Source organism: Pleurodeles waltl, chromosome 2_1, assembly GCF_031143425.1.
Source record: "Pleurodeles waltl isolate 20211129_DDA chromosome 2_1, aPleWal1.hap1.20221129, whole genome shotgun sequence".
NCBI lineage: Eukaryota > Metazoa > Chordata > Amphibia > Caudata > Salamandridae > Pleurodeles > Pleurodeles waltl.
Genome location: NC_090438.1, coordinates 748,688,525 through 748,708,479, shown reverse-complemented (window position 1 = coordinate 748,708,479; position 19,955 = coordinate 748,688,525). Strand labels below are relative to the sequence as shown.

At 47.1% G+C, this 19,955-nt stretch overlaps 1 protein-coding gene across 1 annotated transcript in view; it reads right to left on the bottom strand.

Moving 5' to 3' along the window:
- LOC138268125 (enoyl-CoA delta isomerase 2-like) overlaps positions 1 to 19,955 on the bottom strand; it is a 1,004,455-nt gene that overhangs the window by 40,529 nt on the left and 943,971 nt on the right. The window contains exon 7 of the mRNA XM_069217527.1: positions 6,362 to 6,505. Within this exon, the coding sequence (XP_069073628.1) occupies positions 6,362 to 6,505 (144 nt within the window). The remainder of the gene's footprint in view (positions 1 to 6,361; positions 6,506 to 19,955) is intronic.

Genomic DNA, 19,955 nt, shown 5'->3' with positions numbered 1-19,955 from the left:
GTTAGTTTATTCAACATCCCCACTATTGTCTCTGTCGCAGGGTTCACTTTGGGTGCCAATTTGCCCCATACAGTGCCTGTAAGTAGCTCTTTGCTCTGATTCCTTCTCTGTCTTGTTTAAATTACGGGAATTTCCATTCCGCGTATGCCCAGTCATTCACTACACTGACTTGTGCTGCCTCATAATACCTCCGCACATTTGGTAAAGCAAAACCCCCTTCATATTTCAACCAATGAAGGACTCGCATGGCTATTTGGGGTTGTCTTCTTGCTCAAAGTAGTGTTCGTGTTAATGAGTCCACTTTTGTGAAGAAGGTCTCTGGTATTTTATGAGGCCTGTTCTGCAATATATATAGGAACTTTGAGAGTGCCACCATTTTAAACATTGCCGGCCTCTCTAACAGGGAGAGTGGCAGTGAAGTCATGTCTTGCTACAGATGCTTAAGCAGGGGTTCCATGTGTGCCTTGTAGGACGGGTTTAGAAGTTTAGTTATCCAGATTTTAAAATATTCAAGCTGCGACTCCTTGGGGTGTGTGTCTCTCCCCAGGAACAGTAGTGATTTCTCCCAGTTTGTGATGAAACCGGAGTGTTCCCCAGATATATGGAAGATATCTTCCAGTCTATCCAAAGATTGGATCACATTGGACAAATATAGCAAAATGTCATTGACATACAATGAGATGCGTTTGTCTGCACCCCAACCTCTGGGTCAGCCCCATACCCGCGCATCCACACGCACCCATGCCGCCAAGACTTCTATAGCAAGGGCAAATAACACTGGCAAAAGTTGACATCCTTGTTGCGTGCCCCTTCACAGGCTGAATTCCTGTGAGGTGTGGCCATTAACCTGCACTCTGATTGTAGGTTGGTCGTACAGCAGTTTGACCCACTTGATGTATTTAGGCCCAACCCCCATCTTGGCCATTACCCTAAAGAGGTAGGCCCATTCCACCGAATCAAAGGCTTTATTTGCATCCAAGGAAGCAATTGCTCTACTGGCTGGAGAGTCTTGAAATGTTGCTATGTAGTAGTCTGAGATTCAGCTTGGTTGAACAACCCAGCATGAATCCGTTCTGGTCTGGATGTACTAATTCTTTTACCACCACCCTCAGTCTGGTGGCCAACAGTTTGGCCAGAATCTTAAAATCCACATTCAATAATGAAATGGGTCGATACGAGTCACATCTATTTGGGAGTTTACCTGCCTTTGGGATCAGAACTATCATCGCAGCACACATATCATCTGGTAACTCTCCCTCCTGACACGCCTTCACATATACCGCATGCAGAGGAGCCTCTGTCCACCTCCACAGCTTCTTGAACAGTTTAATCGGGAATCCTTTTGGTCCCAGGGCTTTCCCAGGCTTGCATTTGGCCCAAAGCGGAGTATACTTCCTCCACTACTATATCTTCGTCTAGGAGTCTTGTGTGGTCTCCCCCCAACCTTCTCAGGGAACATTCATTTATAAAGTCCAAAACTTCCCATTCAGGGGCCCACAACTGGGAGTCATACAAGTGTTCCAAATGCATGGCATGCTCCTCTGCCATTTCACTGCTTCCACTCACCGTGTCGCCGGAGGTTGTCTTTAATTTCCTAACAGTCATACTAACTCTTTCTTTATTGCCAAGTCACACGAGCAGTTTACCAGTTTTTTTTCCCTTCTTTGTATATTAATTTCTGCTTTGCTAAATAAGATGTTCTGGCCTTGTGTTTGGCCACTGCCTGGTACTGTGCCCTCTTTAAGTCCAGAGCTGTTTTACCTGGGAGGATTGAGGTCTGTGCATATTCGATTTCTATTTGGATCAGTTCTCCCTCCAAGGCCGTCAATTTAGCGCACTTCTCCCATCTGCCTCCTATTTACCCAGTGATAATGATACCCCTAATGGTGCCTTTATATGGCTCCCACAGTGTAACCTGGCTTTCTACCAAATCTTTATTTTCTTTAAAACAATGCTTGGAAACTTTATCTAAGCATTTAACTTCCTGCTAATTGGTGAGGCACCATGCTTCCATTCTCCACATCCCTTTTGGTCTTGGTGCCTGAATAGCTAGTGTTATCACTAAAGGGGAGTGGTCACTGAGACCCCTAAGGAGGCAGTCCGTGTGTTAATATCTCACCGCAGGCTGTTCCCATTCAGCGAGTAAAGGTCTGGTGTTGTCCAGTGCCCCAAAGCCAATGTCAGTCTTACCAGACCCCGCCGTCAGTCCAGACATCCACTAACTCAAATGTTCTGACAACATGGGTGTCACCAGAGGCACTGGTCATTTTCTGTTTTGTGCTCCATTTTGGTTCATTCCAATCAGCTACTCTCCCCCTCCAAAGCAAGGGGTCTCCATCTGTTGTTACTGAGAACGTCAGAGCAATGTTGTATCTCCTTGACTGTCTTTTCCTGTGCTGCCTTAATTTGTTCCTTGGTGTGGGAGGATGTGTTGATTTTCCCTTTATTACTTCTGTGCCTTGACAGGTCCAGATTCCATCTTTTGTCCCTTCCCCCACCAGGTAGTGGGTCCAAACTGAGGCCCCCCTGATCCAGCAATGAACAGGCATCCTGTGCGGTCAAGAGGAGCTAAGTCTTCCCTTTGTGCTCTATTCTCAGCTTTGCCGGGTGGATAAGAGAGCACTTGAGTTCCAACTGTCGCAAAACTTTTTTGAATGGAAGAAATGCCCCTCGCTGCTGTTGTACTAGGTTTGTGTAGTGCGGGTACAGATGTCCTTTGTGCCCTTCTATAATCCAGGGGCCATTTTTCCTTGCTGCCTGAAGAATGACATCTCTATCTCTAAAGTTTGTCAATTTCACTATGATCAGGTGTGGTGATTTGATGCTCCTGGCTGTGGTGAGTAGGATGGAACTCTGTAGGTTTGTTCCACAGAGAAGAATTGGAATGGTTTACCCTGTAGGATAGTCTTTTTCAACCATTCCTCAGCAAAAAGTTTGATGTTCCATAGCTCTGATTTTTCCAGTACACCAGTGATTCTGACATTGTGGTGCCAGGACCTACCCTCTATGTCCTCCAGTCTGCTCAACAATAGTTTCACCTCCTTCTCCATAATTGCATATTTCTTAATACGATCTTTCACTTGCAGAAGAGTGGGGCTCAGTTGGTTCTCCAATTCTTTTACCCTATTTGGGTCTCCAGTAATGTTTTGCTGTCCTGTATTGCTTGTAGTATGGTCGCCATATGTGTAGCCAAGGATGCACTGTTGTCACTTGTCCCAGACCTCTCCTTCCCTAAGTAGCCAGTTTCGCAGTCCAGGGTAGCCTCCTCTGTATTACACAGATGTACAATTATCCAGGCGGGCTCTCCACCCCAGCTCCTATGTTTATTCAGCCAACTGCGTGTCAGGCATGGGATGTCCTCAGTCTTCATCTACACCAAGTTTATTTGCTGGGCTATGTGGTCACTCCACCTTGGGAATCCATAGCAGTTCAGCACCCCCTTTGTTGCATCTGATCTCACAAAGCACTTCCCGATGCAAGTTAGGCTTGGTCTCCAAGTCTCATGCCCTGCTCTGGAGCCTGTCTCTGCATGGTCTATGACTCTCAGGGGTATGGGAAGAGGGACAACAATGGCTCACATATCGGCATTTGGTTTGAAAACAGTTTCAATATATTTTATCTCAGAATGTGAGGGAGAGCAGAGTGTTCTTGGGCACTGAGGCAGGGCCTGCTGATGCTTGTATTAGTTTTACCTCCTCCCAATGATAGTGTCACCAGTATCTCCAGCACAATAGCATACGGCACAGCATGGGATGTCTGTAATTTGTAGGTGGTGTCCCAGGATCCACCAACTTGTGCCGCTCTTACCGGTCCCTCTGCTCATCTTAGACTCCACATCACACTGAATCTCCAGCACAAGTACAACTTCTTCCCCCCAGGCTCCCCGCTGCCAGTAGGACTCAGCAGGCAATATATGACAGTCAATGGGAATGGGGGAAGAAATATTCAGAAAAGCCACTGCAGCCTTATTCTGCTCTCTTGCCACCACTATTCATTATTGGCATAGTCCTCTGGCTCCTCGGTTCCGAGCAGGTGCCATTTTGGTCAGACTATTGTTCATCCCCTAGGCCTGAATTAAATGTGCAGTGCGCATACCTCCAAATCACTGCAGGAGCCCCACTGCTTCCCCCGCACACCTTGTTAGTCCAGGGCGCTGCAATGCGACCCCAAGCAGACTCTGAACTTTACCCTTGTCTCTTCGACTCGGTAGTCCTGGGTCTCAAAGGTCCCACAGCCAATTGGAGAACCGCTGTACCTACTCAGTGGTCTTTTCTTTCAGGTAGTGGTGTGTGGGGGGAAGCCACACACAATGCGCCACTTGGCCTCTGCAATCACTGTGGGACTCTTCTCGTGAGCCATTCTCGGCTAATCACAAACACCCACCGGATCTGGTTGGCACACTGATGGGCACCATTTTAGTTCTGTGTCGCAGTAGGCGGCTTGGCTTCTTGTCTCCTCTGTTTACTATCTGCTTTGGAATGTTGGGTCACTGAGGGGCATATTTATACTCTGTTTGCGCCGAATGTGTGTCAAACATTTTGACGCACATACGCTGCAAACCTTGCCCCATATTTAAACTCTGGCGCCCGACCGGCGGACGTCGAAATTCCACCATGTGCGTCATTTTTTGGAGGCGGGAAACTGCCTTGCGTTAATGATATGCAAGGTAGGCGTTTCTGTCCAAAAAATGACTTTAAAGCCTGTGTGCCTTATTTATACCCCAGCGTCATTTTGACGCACAGGAGGGGTTGGGCCTTAAAAAATGGCGCACACCCTGATGTGTGCTGTTTTTTAACGCCTGGGTCAGGGCAGGCGTTAAGGGACCAGTGGGCTCGGAAGGAGTCCAGAGGTGCCCTTCCCTGCCCCCAGGGACACCCCCTGCCACCCTCGCCCACCCCTGGAGGACACCCAGGGATGAGGGGACCCATCCCAGGTAAGTACAGGTAAGTATTTTTTTTAATTTTTTAAAGTGGCATAGGGGGGGAAATCCCCTGGGCATGGCCATTGGGCAAGGAGGCATGACTCCTGTCTTTGCCAAGACAGGAGTCATTTCAATGGGGATTGTGCGTCATAAAATGTCGCCAGTCCGGTTTGAGGCCTGATTTTTTACTCTGACCTGACTTGCACCATTTTTTGCCGCACAACCCCAATTTTCCCCTACGCCGGCGCTGCCTGGTGTGCGTAATTTTTTTTGACTCAGACCAGTCCGCAGCGCCGGCTAACGTCATTCCTTAAATAAGGTGCCCGCATGGCGCGTAGGAATGGCGTTAGCCGGCGGTAAAACATTTGACGCATTTTCTACACATAAATCCTCACATTGGTGAGGGGATCACAAACATGTACTGTTATTAGTAATAACACTTCTCTGCCTATGGATGAGTAGTTTTATTAGATTTGATGCTCTAAATTGCTTATGCTTGTTGTGTACAATTGGCTGCATGAAATATTAAAAAATCCAGTAATAGAGAAAAGAAATGATCTATTAGCAAGATTGTGTATGTGTGCTTTTCCTTAATAGTTAATCAGTACCTTCAAAGAATAGTATTAGTTAAATGAGTTGGAAGACAAAGCTTATGTTGTAAGCTGTGAACTTAAAAGGCTCACTCAACAAAATATTATATAGTACTTTTGACAAATGGCCGATATTTCTGTGTGTTTTTAAGAAAGGCTATGTGCCTTCACATCTTTATTTACGAACAAATCAAGCTGTAAATCCAGCAAAATGTTGAAATGACAACAAAGTAAAACACATGATGGTGCAGAGGTTTTTAATGAATAGCACTGACTTGTAACAGGCTAGATACATGTAAACCAAACACACTTCCTAAACAAGAAAGGTATGAATCAGCAATTGAAATGTCTTTGTGACAGAAAGTAAAAACATTAAAGAACACAACTGGTTCCTGTTACATGTCATGTATATTCACAGTCTAACAAAAGGACTACTTGATGCTCCCATTACTAAAACCTAATGGGAACACAAAAGGTACAGAATAAATGTGTTAGATGTCAGCAATGCAAATTCATGAAAAACACATGAAAGTTAAAGGCTAAAGGGGGTTGATCCAAATCCCACTCTTTCTTCTGCTCCTTCTACCTTTAAAAAATATATTATGCCATTAAGTTGAGCTAAGAAGAACTTTGAAATATCATTTGAGGATGAGATTAAAGCAGCGTGAGTAAATAAGGGACTGACGGATTTTTTTAAACTTTAAAGAGTAGAGAAGAGTGTAATTCAACTGATGAGTTAGAAAATGAAGAATGGTGGTTAAGTATATGAGTGATGAGGGTGTTCTTCATGAAAAACCTGAGGAGATTGTACCATAAATTGTAGTTTTGAACAAACACTTTTTAAACTGACCTGCTTTGGAAGAAGTGCATAATCCTTTAATCTTTTCCAGACATCACTATGGAAGGTTTTGTCAGGGAAAACATCAGCCACAAGGCCCAAGGCACATGCTTCTCTTGCCGTCAACATCTTGTTAAAAAGAAGCATCTCTGTTGCCTAAACAATATAAGCAAGGTTAACAGTAATAGTCATGTTTCCACCACACAAATCTAACATATGTAATGTAAATGACAAGTAATTTTAAATTATTTGTACACAAAATGTTACATTTAGTTTTAGTTTTATCATTTTAAATATTTATTTGTATTATATCTACTCTCTTTGGTCGTTCTGCCATTTATGTGACATTAGTGGCAGAGGGCTCTAAGGCCTGTTCTTTAGGTCTCAGCTACAGATAGCTTCAGCTGTCTGTTGGTCAGACCAGTTATTTCCAATACAAATATATTAGGTTTGGATTATGTAGTTATCTATCTCAGTTGTCTCCTCTTGATTCAATGGTATTCCTCCCTAATTATCTGTTTGTCACGCCCAGGAATATTTCAGTCTCACAATCTTCTGATTGACTGGCTTGTGTTCTTTCATGTCTGATGTTGCTTACAATAGGGGACCTACTTTTTTCTTTTTCTTTCAGTTCTCCATGGGAGAGGATGTTTGGTTGCTCTCTCACGTGTGTGCTACTTCCCTCTTCAATTTGCCCCTGCTCTCTTCACTCTCTGCATTGATTCTCCTTTCCCATCTAGTTTATTGATTTGCCTTTCCCTCTGCGTCCTGCAATTTTATTTTAACCACCTCCTCCCTCACCCTCCACTGCTCCTGTCCACTTATCATCATAATGAACTCTTTAATTTGTCCCCTTGGGGACGGCCGGTGCTCAGGGGACAACAGGACACTCATATGTAGCCATGCATGCGGCCCTTGTTTCTGGTGGTGGGTGGGAGAGCTAATTCTCACCCATGCTGCAGCTTGCAAACATGATAGCAAGAACAGCCATCTCCTCTACCAGCACCTAAGGGTGAGCCAGGATAAAATACAACATATTACTTTGTAAAGGTGTTCGGAAAATCACCATTTTGCCCCAAGCACTTCTTTTAGAAGACTGGTGGAAGCCTTTACTTTTGATTATCATAATGACTTTCTAAATGTGTTCCTTAAGTTCTTCCATCAAGGACCTTTTTTCCTTACACCAGTCCTCTCCTCCTATGCTGCTTCATCTTCAGATTGCCCCACCACCCCACACTGTATTGCTTCCCCTTTCTCAGCCTTTTTCATTCATTCTTCCATTCCTCCTCCTTCATATTTTTTAAAAAAATCCCTTTTCCCCACCCCGTTGCTCTCCCTCCGCTCTCCCAAAAACCTTTTTGCATCTCCTGCAATATTGAGCTCTTATGCATTTCAAGATGACTACTTGCAAGTGTGCATGCATGGTGGACGTCAAGGCATAAGTTTACATTACTTGAACAAACCTATTCAAAGAAAGCTGCTGGATGGATGTGAATGAGTTTTCAAATAATAATAACACATTCAAAGATGGCTGCTGTGAATCCTAGCACATCCATAGCATCCTTTTTTAAATACATTTGTAATGTTTGAACAAATACACACATAAATGGGTGCAGAAGATGTGTAGGCATCCACAGCAGATATCTTAGGCAAAAAATGTGGATTCACTTCTGAAATGTACTGACTTTGGCAAATGCTTGTTTACTTTTGCCTGAAGATGAAAACACAATTCCATCTTGTATTTATTGTTATTTTAGTAATTACATTGATGTAAGATGTTGTAGTGTAGCCATTTTAAATGTAGCTTCATGCACATTAGTTTAACATACTAGGCCGCTGTGCACTTTGCCCTAGATATATTTTATTCAGCTTTGCAGTGTTATTTTACAATAACCAGTTTCTAAGGTCTTGTTTTAATTTCTTCTATCACACTGTTTAGCTTAGTTCAGCACTGTGTTCTCAAATAATGCATTCTTGATCGCCCTGTGCTTCAGTCAAGGCTACAGTCTGGTACATTGTCGGTAAACGTGGTAGAAGTTTAGTCTCCAGCATTCGTAGAAAATACACATCCTTACGTAGGGACATTTTCTGAGAACATCTGCGTGTTAGTTATAAAAACACTTTCTAGTCCTAGTACACGTCAAGAGGGAGATTCCAGCCAGGGACCCACAACTGTATGCTGAATGCCCCATTGCAGATGCTGATGCAGATTACAGGTCTTTGCTCAGGTATGAGGGCTGATGTCCTCCCGGGGGAACCTGAAAGGCAGGCTTAGAGCTTAAGATGCTTTGCTTGAAAATATATCTTAGAGAGAGAATAACCTAGCGGCACTATGATAGCTTTATTCTTGTGCTTCACTCTCATCGTCACCATTTTAATATTATTGTGTTGTGTAGTTCTGGTTATTGCAACTCATGCTTTGCTATCTAAAATGCAGTTGTTTTATTAAACAAATCTTTAAAACTTATACTGCTTCTATTGTCATTTATATATGAGACCGCACTGTGTATGAGAGAACCGGTTATGACCTGAGTGACCACGACTTCCCTGAGAAGTATTAAGATGTCATGCGCTCGGCTGCCCAATTGTCTCCACCATTTGGGAGAGATGAGGCACTGCTAGTTAGCCGGAGCAAAACCCGGATTTGAAGTGACAAGCGTCATCTACTGTTGGCGAGACTCAGTCCCCCACACTGTGGACAATCTTGTTGCTCAAAATCCAGTAATCTCATTAGGATAATGAGAGCCTACGCGACATGGTGCCGCCAACGTTTGGTCAGGCTATAATTTTCGGGTCCACCGGCATATCCCGGTCTGATTTTTATGTAATGACCCCTCAGTTCCGTATACGGAGACGTCTGTGGTACTGAGGATTTCCACCACCGTCATATAGGTAATCCTATTTTCAGCTGGTGGTTGTTCAAGCTTGAACCTTAAAAGAAAAAAAAAACTATCTTGGTGTGCCTTCTCTGAACTCTTAGTGCTTCTATGATGGCGAATCCCGAGGTTGTACAAATAGCTCTTAACATGAGACAACCTCTCAATCAATCAATCAATCAATCAATCGCATTTATAAAGCGCGCTACTCACCCATCAAGGGTCTCAAGGCGCTGGGGGGGGGGGTCAGTGCTCGAAGAGCCAGGTCTTGAGCTGCCTTCTGAAGGAGAGGTGGTCAGGTATGGCGCGAAGGTGGCTGGGCAGAGAGTTCCAGGTCTTCGCTGCCAGGAAAGAGAAGGATCTACCTCCGGCGGTGGCTTTGCGGATGCGGGGTACGGCTGCCAGGGCCTGTCCGGTGGAGCGCAGAGTGCACGGAGGGGTGTAGAAGGAGACGCGGTTGTTGATGAGTTTGGGTCCAAGGTTGTGAAGGGCTTTGTGTGCGTGGGTGAGTAGTCGGAAGGTGATCCGCTTGTTGACGGGTAGCCAATGGAGTTTTTTCAGGTGTCCGGAGATGTGGTGGTGGCGAGGGATGTCCAGGATGAGTCTTGCGGCAGCGTACTTGATCCGTTGGAGTTTCCTCTGCAGCTTGGTGGCGATGCCGGCGTACAGGGTGTTCCCGTAGTCCAAGCGGCTGGTGACGAGGGCGTGGGTGACGGTTTTCCTGGTGTCGGTGGGGATCCAGCGGAAGATCTTGCGGAGCATGCGGAGGGTGTTGAAGCATGCCGAGGTCACCGAGTTCACCTGTCTGGTCATGGTGAGGGAAGAGTCCAGGATGAAGCCGAGGTTGCGCGCGTGATCGGTGGGTTGGGGAGTGCTGCCTAGGGCGGGGGGCCACCAGGAGTCGTCCCATGCGGTGGGAGTGGGGCCGAGGATGAGGACCTCCGTCTTGTCTGTGTTCAGTTTCAGACGGCTGTCTGTCATCCAGTTCGCCACTTCCTTCATTCCTTTATGTAGTTTGGTCCTGGCTGATGTGGGGTTGTTAGTGAGGGATAAGATGAGCTGGGTGTCGTCGGCGTATGATATAAGGTCGAGTCCGTGTTTGCGTGCGATGTTCGCCAGTGGGGTCATGTAGACGTTGAAGAGAGTGGGGCTGAGGGAGGATCCTTGAGGTACGCCGCAGATGGTCTCCGTGGCTGTGGATCTGAAGGGGGGCAGGCGGACTCTCTGAGTCCTTCCGGAGAGGAAGGAGACGATCCATTCCAGGGCCTTGCTTCTGATGCCGGCGTTGCTGAGGCGGCGTATCAGGGTGCGGTGGCAGACCGTGTCGAAGGCTGCAGAGAGGTCCAGGAGTATGAGGGCCACGGTCTCTCCCTTGTCGGTCAGGGCTCTGATGTCGTCCGTGGCTGCGATGAGGGCGGTTTCGGTGCTGTGGTTGGCCCTGAAACCGAACTGTGTGGGGTCGAGGGAGTCGTTGGTTTCCAGGGCGTTGGTGAGTTGAGCGTTGACAATTTTCTCAATCACTTTGGCGGGGAACGGCAGGAGAGAGATGGGCCGGAAGTTCTTGAGTTCGGTGGGGTCTGCTGTAGGTTTCTTTAAGAGGGTGTTGAGCTCTGCGTGTTTCCAGCTTTCCGGGAAGGTGGCGGCGGTGAGGGAGGCGTTGATGACGTCTCAGAGGTGCGGTGCGATGATGTCGTCGGCCTTGTTGTAGATGTGGTGCGGGCAGGGGTCCGATGGGGATCTGGAGTGGATCGAGTTCATTACGCGGGTGGTCTCCTCGGTGGTGGTAGGGTTCCAGGTGAGGATGGTGGTGGTGTCGGTGGAGGGTTCCGGGGGGGGCTCGTGTCGGCGGTCGGGAAGCTGTTGTATATGTCGGTGATCTTGTGGTGGAAGAAGGTTGCGAGGGAGTCGCAGAGGTCCTGTGAGGGAGGGATGGAGTTGTTTTCTGCTTCCGGGTTGGAGAGCTCTTTGACGATGCCAAATAGTTCCTTGCTGTTGTGGGCGTTGTTGTCAAGTCTGCTCCGGTAGGCTGTTTTTCATGCGGCGCGGAGGTGTTGGTGGTGTTGGCGGGTGGCGTCCTTGAGAGCTGACATGTTCTCTTCGGTCTGGTTAAGGCGCCACGTCTTCTCGCGGGCGTGGCATTCTTTCTTGGAGTTCTTGAGGTCGGCGGTGAACCAGGAGTTTTTCTTGTGGTTGTTGGTGCTGGCTTGAGTCTTCAGGGGAGCCAGGAGGTTGGCGCAGTCGGAGATCCAGTTTGTGAGGTTGTTGGCGGCTACGTTGGGGTCGGTGGTGCTGGTGGGTTGGTTCTGGGAGAGGGTTGATGCGAGCTGTTCCGTGGTGATACGATTCCAGTGTCTTCTTGGTGGTTGCTGGGTGTGGTGGAGCACGGTGGTCTTCTTGAAGATGAAGTGGACGCAGCTGTGGTCCGACCAGGTGAGTTCGGTGGTGTGGCTGAAGGTGATGTGTTTGCTGGAGGAGAAGATGGGGTCGAGCGTGTGTCCGGCGTAGTGGGTGGGGGTGTTGACTAGCTGATTCAGTCCCAGGTTGGCGAGGTTGTCCAGTAAGGCGGTGGTGTTGTTGTCGGTGAGGTTCTCCAGGTGAAAGTTGAGGTCTCCTAGGAGGATGTAGTCGGTGGATGAGAGTGCGTGAGGGTTGACGAAGTCTGCAATGTCTTCGCTGAACTTGGTGCGAGGTCCTGGTGGTCTGTACATGAGGGTGCCTCTGAGGGTGGTTGTGGGGTCGCTGTGGATCGTGAAGTGGAGGTGTTCGGCGTCGGGGAGTGAGTTGTCGGTGTCGGTCGAGATGCGGATGGAGTTTTTGTGTGCGATGACGATGCCTCCTCCGATGCGGTTGGTGCGGTCTTTCAGGATGATTTTGTAGCCGTCGGGGATGGCTATGGCGATGTCGGGTGCCGAGGTGGGGTTCATCCAGGTCTCGGTGAGGAAGGCGATGTCCGGGTTCGTAGAGTTGATGAGGTTCCACAGTTCAATGGCGTGCCTGTGGATGGATCGGGTGTTGACCAGGCTGCAGTGGAGGTTGTTTCCGGGGGAGTAGTTCTTGGCGGGAGCGGAGTGGGTCCGGAGGCAGGTGAGGCGGCAGTTGCTGCAGGTGAAGGGTCCGAGGGTACGTTTCGGGGTGGCGCGGTAGCAGCCCGGCGTGCGGGGTTGAGGTTGGCGAGGAAGGCGGAGTCGTAGGTCAGGCGGGGGGCGCGGGGGCCAGGGGTTCGGGCGCTGGGCACGGTCCAGGCGCGGACGGGTGCAGACGGGCTTGCCTTAGGCGCGCCTTTGGCGCGGCCGCCATATAAGGGGTAGCCGGGGAGGCGGGGACAGCTGGGAGGCGGGAGGAGGGCGGGTAGGGGGGAAAAAGAGCGGGAAAAGCGGCGAAGGGCCTCGGGGAGGCGAGGAGGCCCAAAAAAGCGGAAAAGTACCTAGAAGGGGTACAAAAAACCGGAAAAGCGAGAGAAGAATGACAAAAAGCGGCGGAAGGACGGAGGGGGACGGCGGGGGCACGAGGGGCAGCAGGCAGACAGGGATACAAAAAGCAAGGGGAGCGCGATCACAACGCACCTCTCACAGCACATTTGCTAGCACATGGCCTTATGGCCCAGGGAGGTCCAGTCACATTTGTGGTGGATGCCCACGCAGCCTATAGAACAGAACTTTTTTACTCTTGGGTCACATTTCCGCCAGTTGATGGGAACACAAATACTTTTCATACATATACAGTTGCGAACGTGCCTGGGCAATACAGGGCGTACGCATATTTAGAGACACCTATATCTTATCAAGAACTTAATAATTGGCTTGATGGCGCCCTACCCCATACAATATTACCAGTAAGGTTAGGTCCACTAAGTAATGACAGTCCTACCTGGCCTTTATTGGCCACATATACACCACATCCTGCAGTTGCGAATATGGATTTAGGGATGCAACTGATGGGCAATTTTGCCACAGTTTCTTCAATCATCCTAAGTAACCTTAAAAGGGAAGGAGTTGCACTCTCAGTGCGCATGCAGCTCCGTGACGTTCCGAAACAGGATCAGGAGCGAGAGCTGCCTAAAATAATAGCGGAAACATATGCAAGTATTGGTCGAGATAGCCTTGGGGCTAGAACACAAAAACCTAAATTTCAGGGTAAAATTAATAAAGACAATACTAAACATCAACCTGAGGGTAATAAGAAACGCTGGGAGAAAAAACAACAAACACTTAAAAAAGAAAGGGGAGAATCTCCATGAGTGGAGACCCCACAGAATAGATATAATCTCAGAAATAGAGAGAATATAAAAAAAACGCCTGATAGATATCAATATACTGATACACGCCAATCTCATTCCTTTCAGGACTCATTGGAAAAGAGAAATGAGAGAGGTGGGTGATCAGAGCGGAGAACAGAGTACGTGAAACCGAGACAGGAATCACAACGCTCTTCGGAGGTTTCTGTTAAGAAGGAAGAGAACACCGTACAACAAAAACCACAATTTAAAAAGAAAAAAATGGCAGCTGTCTCAGTTAGACATGCCACTCAGGAAGAGGGTTCTCTTGAAGAACAAGATCTGGGCTCTAGCACTGCTAGACAGCGCGGCAGAGGTCACAATAGTTCGCCGGAATCTTCTAGAGCATCTAGAGGGGAAAGCAACTGATGACTTTATACAAGTAGAAACAGCAGACATGCATGTCTCCGAACCCGATAGGGTGTATAAAGTAACTCTACAACTGGAAGGAGACATTGAACGCACTATACACGCAATCTTTTGGGACCATGTAGTGAAAATATATGACATTTTGTTGGTCGAACAAGATAGGCCGCCTGATTTTGTCCGCACCTGCCCATATGGAGAAGAGGTTATTAAACCTTCCTTCTCGCCCCTTGTTCCAGAGGAACTCACTGAGTCCTGTTCTATAGAATGGGCTCTAGCACAAGCACCTGCGTTATATAGAAATCACGTAGGGTGGGATAGGGACTCTCCATACCATGTCATTCCCATTAAAAGTGAACCTCAGCCACAACCGCAGTATCCAATAAAACATGAAGCAAGGGCACCGGTGAGAGAGATACTTACGCAATTAGAATACCAGGGTGTGATTGAACCCTGTGCCTCACCGATGAATAATCCCTTATTCCCTGTAGCTAAGCCGGACCATTCATACAGAATAGTCTTAGACTACAGACATTTAAACGGACATACACGTACATATGCTATACAAAACTCACACAGCACTGCACTAATGAGTAACATAGTGCAGAAAAAATACAAAATAACTTTAGATATCTCTAATGGGTTCTTCGGCCAGAATATAGTGCCTGAAAGCAGGGATTTAACTAGCTTTAGCACATTAGGCTCCCAGAAAAAATTCTGTTGTTTGCCCCAGGGGTATAAGAACAGCCCAGGACTGTTTGCGGCTCGTGTGACTGCTATTTTACACGAGATAGACCCTGAAGCATTATCATATGTGGACGATATATATCTCACGGATGACGAGTTACTACAACATTTAAAACGGGTAACCTGCATTGTTGTAGGGTTTGCCGAAATCGGCTACAAATTTAACTTCAAAAAGTCAAAAATTGCCTTCCTCAGCGTCCTTTTCCTGGGATATGAGCTGTCGAGTAAAGGGAAGAGCCTAGCGCCACAATTTTTTGAAAAATGTGCACAATTGCTACCACCAAATACGATTAAAAAACTTCAATCATTGTTGGGCTTTCTAAATTTTGGCAAAACATACATTCCTGATTATGCTACACGCATAAAACCCTGATATGAGTTAATACGTCCTGATTTTTCAAGTAAATTCTGGACAATTGAACATACACGTACTCTTCGTGAGTTACAGGCAGATACGCTAGCAGCAAAACATTTACACACACAGGACAATAAGACACATTTGGTCATCAGGGTAATGGCTGGGGCCATCGGTTTTACTTATGGCACATTTAATGAAGGTGAGACTGTCCCGATTGCATACAAATCACATTTGTATTCAGCTGCTGAACAACGCTTTGCGCCCACAGAGAAAATTCTCACTGCTGTGCAGATGGCTGTTATTAAAGAAAGACCTCTTGCCCAAGGAAAACACATTATTGTCGTTTCTCCTATTCCAGCCTTAGAGGCTGGTACAAAAGCTAGCGACCCGAACGCAAAAGCACTTCATCCACGATGGATACAATGGGCTACGTCTTTAACAGCCACTGATGTAGACTACATTTTTGACCCAAAGTTACAAACTCAAGAATTTCTAAAATATGAAGTAGAATATCCAGTTCCCGCTGACACCTTGCCTATTGATCAATATCATGCAGTCATGAACACCGATGGCTCTGCGCAACCAGCGATTGGAACTGAACATCAATATTCTGCTGCATGCGCGGTCATGAGCGGCCATATGGAGGGGGAGAAATTCTGTCCCCAACATACCTATACACAGACCTTAGGGGATTGTACAGCACAATTGGCTGAGCTAAAAGCTCTACTGATGGCACTAGAACATATGGATCCGACACAGTTCACACTGATTGTTTGTGATTCATATTATTGCGTCCAGTCTTTTAATGAATACCTGCATTACTGACGTTTGAATGGGTTCAGAGATTCAAAAGGCAACACCATAAAACACAGACTCCTGTGGGGGAAGGTAGCAGACCTAAAAGAGACGCAACCCAAAGTCCATGTTGTGCATACACTTGGACACCAGCGCGTTGGAATACACGTTGCTGGAAATACTTTGGCTGATGAAGCCGCAAAGTCAGTAGTGACTCGTTCGAGTTCTAAACCAGACACAGATATTATGGCTGCCATAAAAGCTACGGTTGATGGCACGCCATATCCTAAAGGATTCCCTAATAAATATCAGTACTTGATGGGAAGTATGCTGAACGCTGAGGTTAAAATTCCAGGCGTAGGCGTACGTGACATCCCCAATAAAGATGTAAGACCTCAATTGATTACAGCAGCGCATGAGGGGGTGGCATTTGCACATGCTGGTGTGGCGGCTACCATTTCACTCTTACAGGCCCGCTATTGGTGGCCCGGTCTCTAGAAAGAGACTAAACAGTACGTCCCTTGTTGTGACATCTGTCTACAAATTAAAGTTTCCACGGCCTAGCGCCCACGCAGACTCCCCTCTTAATTTCAAATGAACCATTACAATGTGTGTACTTGGACCATTGAGGTCCATTAACACCTGAAAGTGCATACAAATATATATTAGTCGCTGTTGATTCCTGCTCCAGATTTGTGTGGGTTTGGCCACAACGTTCGGCTGACGCTCAGACTGTTATTAAAGATTTGCGAGTCTTTGTCGGTACATATGCAGTTGCAGCATTCCATTCGGACCAGGGCCCTGCTTTTGCCTCAAGGGCATTCAGGGACACCATGACTTCGTAGAGGGTCCAACTCCAGTACTCGTCTCCATTTCATCCCGAGGGAAATAATGTTGTGGAGCAATTAAACCGCGATTTAAAGCAATCCTTAACGGCCAGAGTCTTAGGTACGGGTCGTAGTTGGCTAACCCACCTGTATGGAGTTCAGAGAGCACTAAATAACCTGCCTAGAAGGTCCCTGGGGGGGGGGTCATACTTCATATGAGTACCTGTTCAGAACACAAATGTTTGTTCCGGATCTTGATGGTCCTGGCGTGGAGGCAGCAGAAACACCTTTTGACATAAATGATTGTGTCACTGTCTTACAGGAATTACAGCAGTTCCGTGAAGATAACGCTTCTAAAAGTGCTGCCTCCACAGGAATTAAGGATGTGCCAGTAACACCTACCAGCTGGATTCCCAGGGTTGGGAATCTTGTGCGTGAAAAGGTCGCAGTGAAAAAAGAATTTGGTACTTCTTATCGAGCACCAGTCCCTGTGTTGGGGATACATGGTACCAGAACTGTTATTCTACCACCGTTGCCAGGTGCCAAAGAAAATCGCTTTGTTTCCATTGACAATGTCAAACTACAACATGTGGCCGATTCTACACAGCCGACCAAGAGGAACGTCCAGTAGTTCCCGAATCCCTCTCACTACTGGAGAAGAAGTTCCGCTTCAAGTTGTTTATAAATACACTGATACCTCTCCGAGCTTGGGGAGGGTGGATGATGATCTTGCATTAGTTCCACTAACAACAAGCAATTTAGAAACATTTGATCAAGTCACTATGACTACAAGCCAGACGGATGGTGCTGTCTACAGTGTACCACCTCAGGAAACACCAACTCCGCCGTGGACCACGGCTACGGAATTTACACGAACAGCCTCTGGTTATTTTGCCGACTACAACGACGGTCTATCGGACTCGTTTGCCTCTTTGACAGCTGACCTGTCAGGTGCACATAAGCTAATACATTGGCTTAAAGAAATATATTTCGTTTTTCCATGGAACTATGTATGGCTTTCCTTGATTGTCCTAGCCTTTCTGCTCTGGATTGGTTTTGTTATTACCTTTTTCTTGTTAATACATGGTCATTTTCTTCCCGAGAGATCAGCGGTTGAACAGGTGGAAGAGGTTTTGAAACCACATTTTTCATCACATAAGATTCGAAGAGACTTGTCCTTTGTGAACATTTCTGCAGTACCAATTCCTGATGTGATTGTGTGGGACAAAGTAATGTTTGATATATATGTTCCCACTGAAATTATTCAAGTACCGTATGTGTTAAAATTATCAATGAACAATATAGTCATACCAGGCATTGTATCTGATGATTAGGATGTGAAATCAGTTGATTCTATGATGACGGAATTGCAATATTATACTGTCTATGAAAGCAAAGACGTTTACCAGTTTAAAGAAAATTATGGTGACGTTTTGCTATAAATATTATGGGCACCACTCCATACATAAAGCGAGGAGTCCAAAAACGATATTTAATTATACACAATGGGAACATTGCCCAACTCCCCCGCAAGGGAGTTCAAAAACATATTCTGAAAAGTTTGCGTATTTTACTGGGCATCATCACAATTAGAGAATTAAACGTGCCCAGTATACCTGCCCCTGCAAAATTTGATAACTGGCAAAAGTACACGAATGCAGCTCTAAATGAGCTCAATGAGTGGGTCCAGGATGGTACGTTTAATGCTTCACTGACACGTCCAGGCGGGTTGTTATTGTGGCCAATTGATACCAACAGGTGTCATCGACGTTTTGTCACCTCCTCGGGGGGTTTCCGAACGAGTAGGTCAGACCCTCGCTATATATCACCAGAACATGCTGACATAATTACAACATATAGGGGGTCATTCTAACCCTGGCGGTAAAAACCGCCAGGGCGAATGACCGCGGTAGCACCGCCAACAGGCTGGCGGTGCACCGCTGGGCATTCTGACCGTGGCGGTTCAGCCGCGGCCAGAAACGGAAAGTCGCGGTGTACCACCGACTTTCCGCTGCCCTTGAGAATCCTCCATGGCGGCGGAGCGCGCTCCGCCGCCATGGAGATTCTGACACCCCCTACCGCCATCAGACCCGCCAGGAACAGGATGGCGGTAGGGGGTGCCGTGGGGCCCCTGGGGGCCCCTGCAGTGCCCATGCCAATGGCATGGGCACTGCAGGGGCCCCCGTAAGAGGGCCCCAAAAAGAATTTCAGTGTCTGCCTAGCAGACACTGAAATTCGCGACGGGTGCTACTGCACCCGTCGCACTCCAGCAACTCCGCCGGCTCCATTCGGAGCCGGCTTCATCGTTGCTGGGTCTTTCCTGCTGTGCTGGCGGGCGGCCTTTTGGCGGTCGCCCGCCAGCACAGCGGGAAAGCCAGAATGGCCGCCGCGGTCTTGTGACCGCGGTGCGGTCATTTGGCGGTAACCGCATGGCGGGCGGCGACCGCCGCCCGCCGCGGTTAGAATCACCGCCATAGTGTAGGAAAATTGTGCCAACAGTGGCTAAATTCATCCTCACTAGACACGGTTAAGACACACCTCAGTCTCCTGCCTAACAACACTGACTTACAAGATTTCTTGTCAGGCCCAAAGATACCACGTAAGAAGCGTTTCTTGCATGAGGTATACAATGAAATATGGAAACTTTCCCAACAAGAGCCTGCAGCCCGGTTAAGGCAGATAGATCAGGAAAATTTGAAAAAGGCATTAGCTGTTGTGGATAATGGGATTCACACCTTGTCCGACCGGATATATACAATTAACAACATTGTTTCTTCTGCTATAGACATTATACGATTTGATATGTCTTCTTTATATCATGAACAGAGTCAGACCAGGTCCATTATGCAGTTGGGTTGGACACTTCAGACATTGAAGGCGGGTCGCGTTCCGTGGCAGCACATCAGTGCCAGGGAAATATTTTTGTCCTTTAATTTGACGCGACAACAACAACTAATGGCTAAAAAGGAGGCGACTTATGTCATGCTTAACATTGAAAAAATAGAAAGACTGCCTTTTACTGTGGCAGAGATTCCTTCTGCTGAATCGTTGATACACAGGGTTATTAATCTGCCTATTTCTACATTACAATTCACTTCTTGTTTGAAACATGTTCTGGTAGGCAGATACGAAAAGTTGGGAGATAGTTACATCCATAAGGTGTGGGAGCTTCCCTTCTCGTACAAATGCCTCAATGGCATGAAAGAGGTCTTTCTTAGCAGTAGTGAATGCGAGACTTCAGTGAGCCATTCGATGATTTGTAAGCAGCTGTCCTTGCATGGGGCGTGTAATACCTCGGTTGCGAACTTGGCTTGCTATCTGAAGGGAGGTCCAGTCCCCTTGATTAAACGCACGTCCCAGGTGC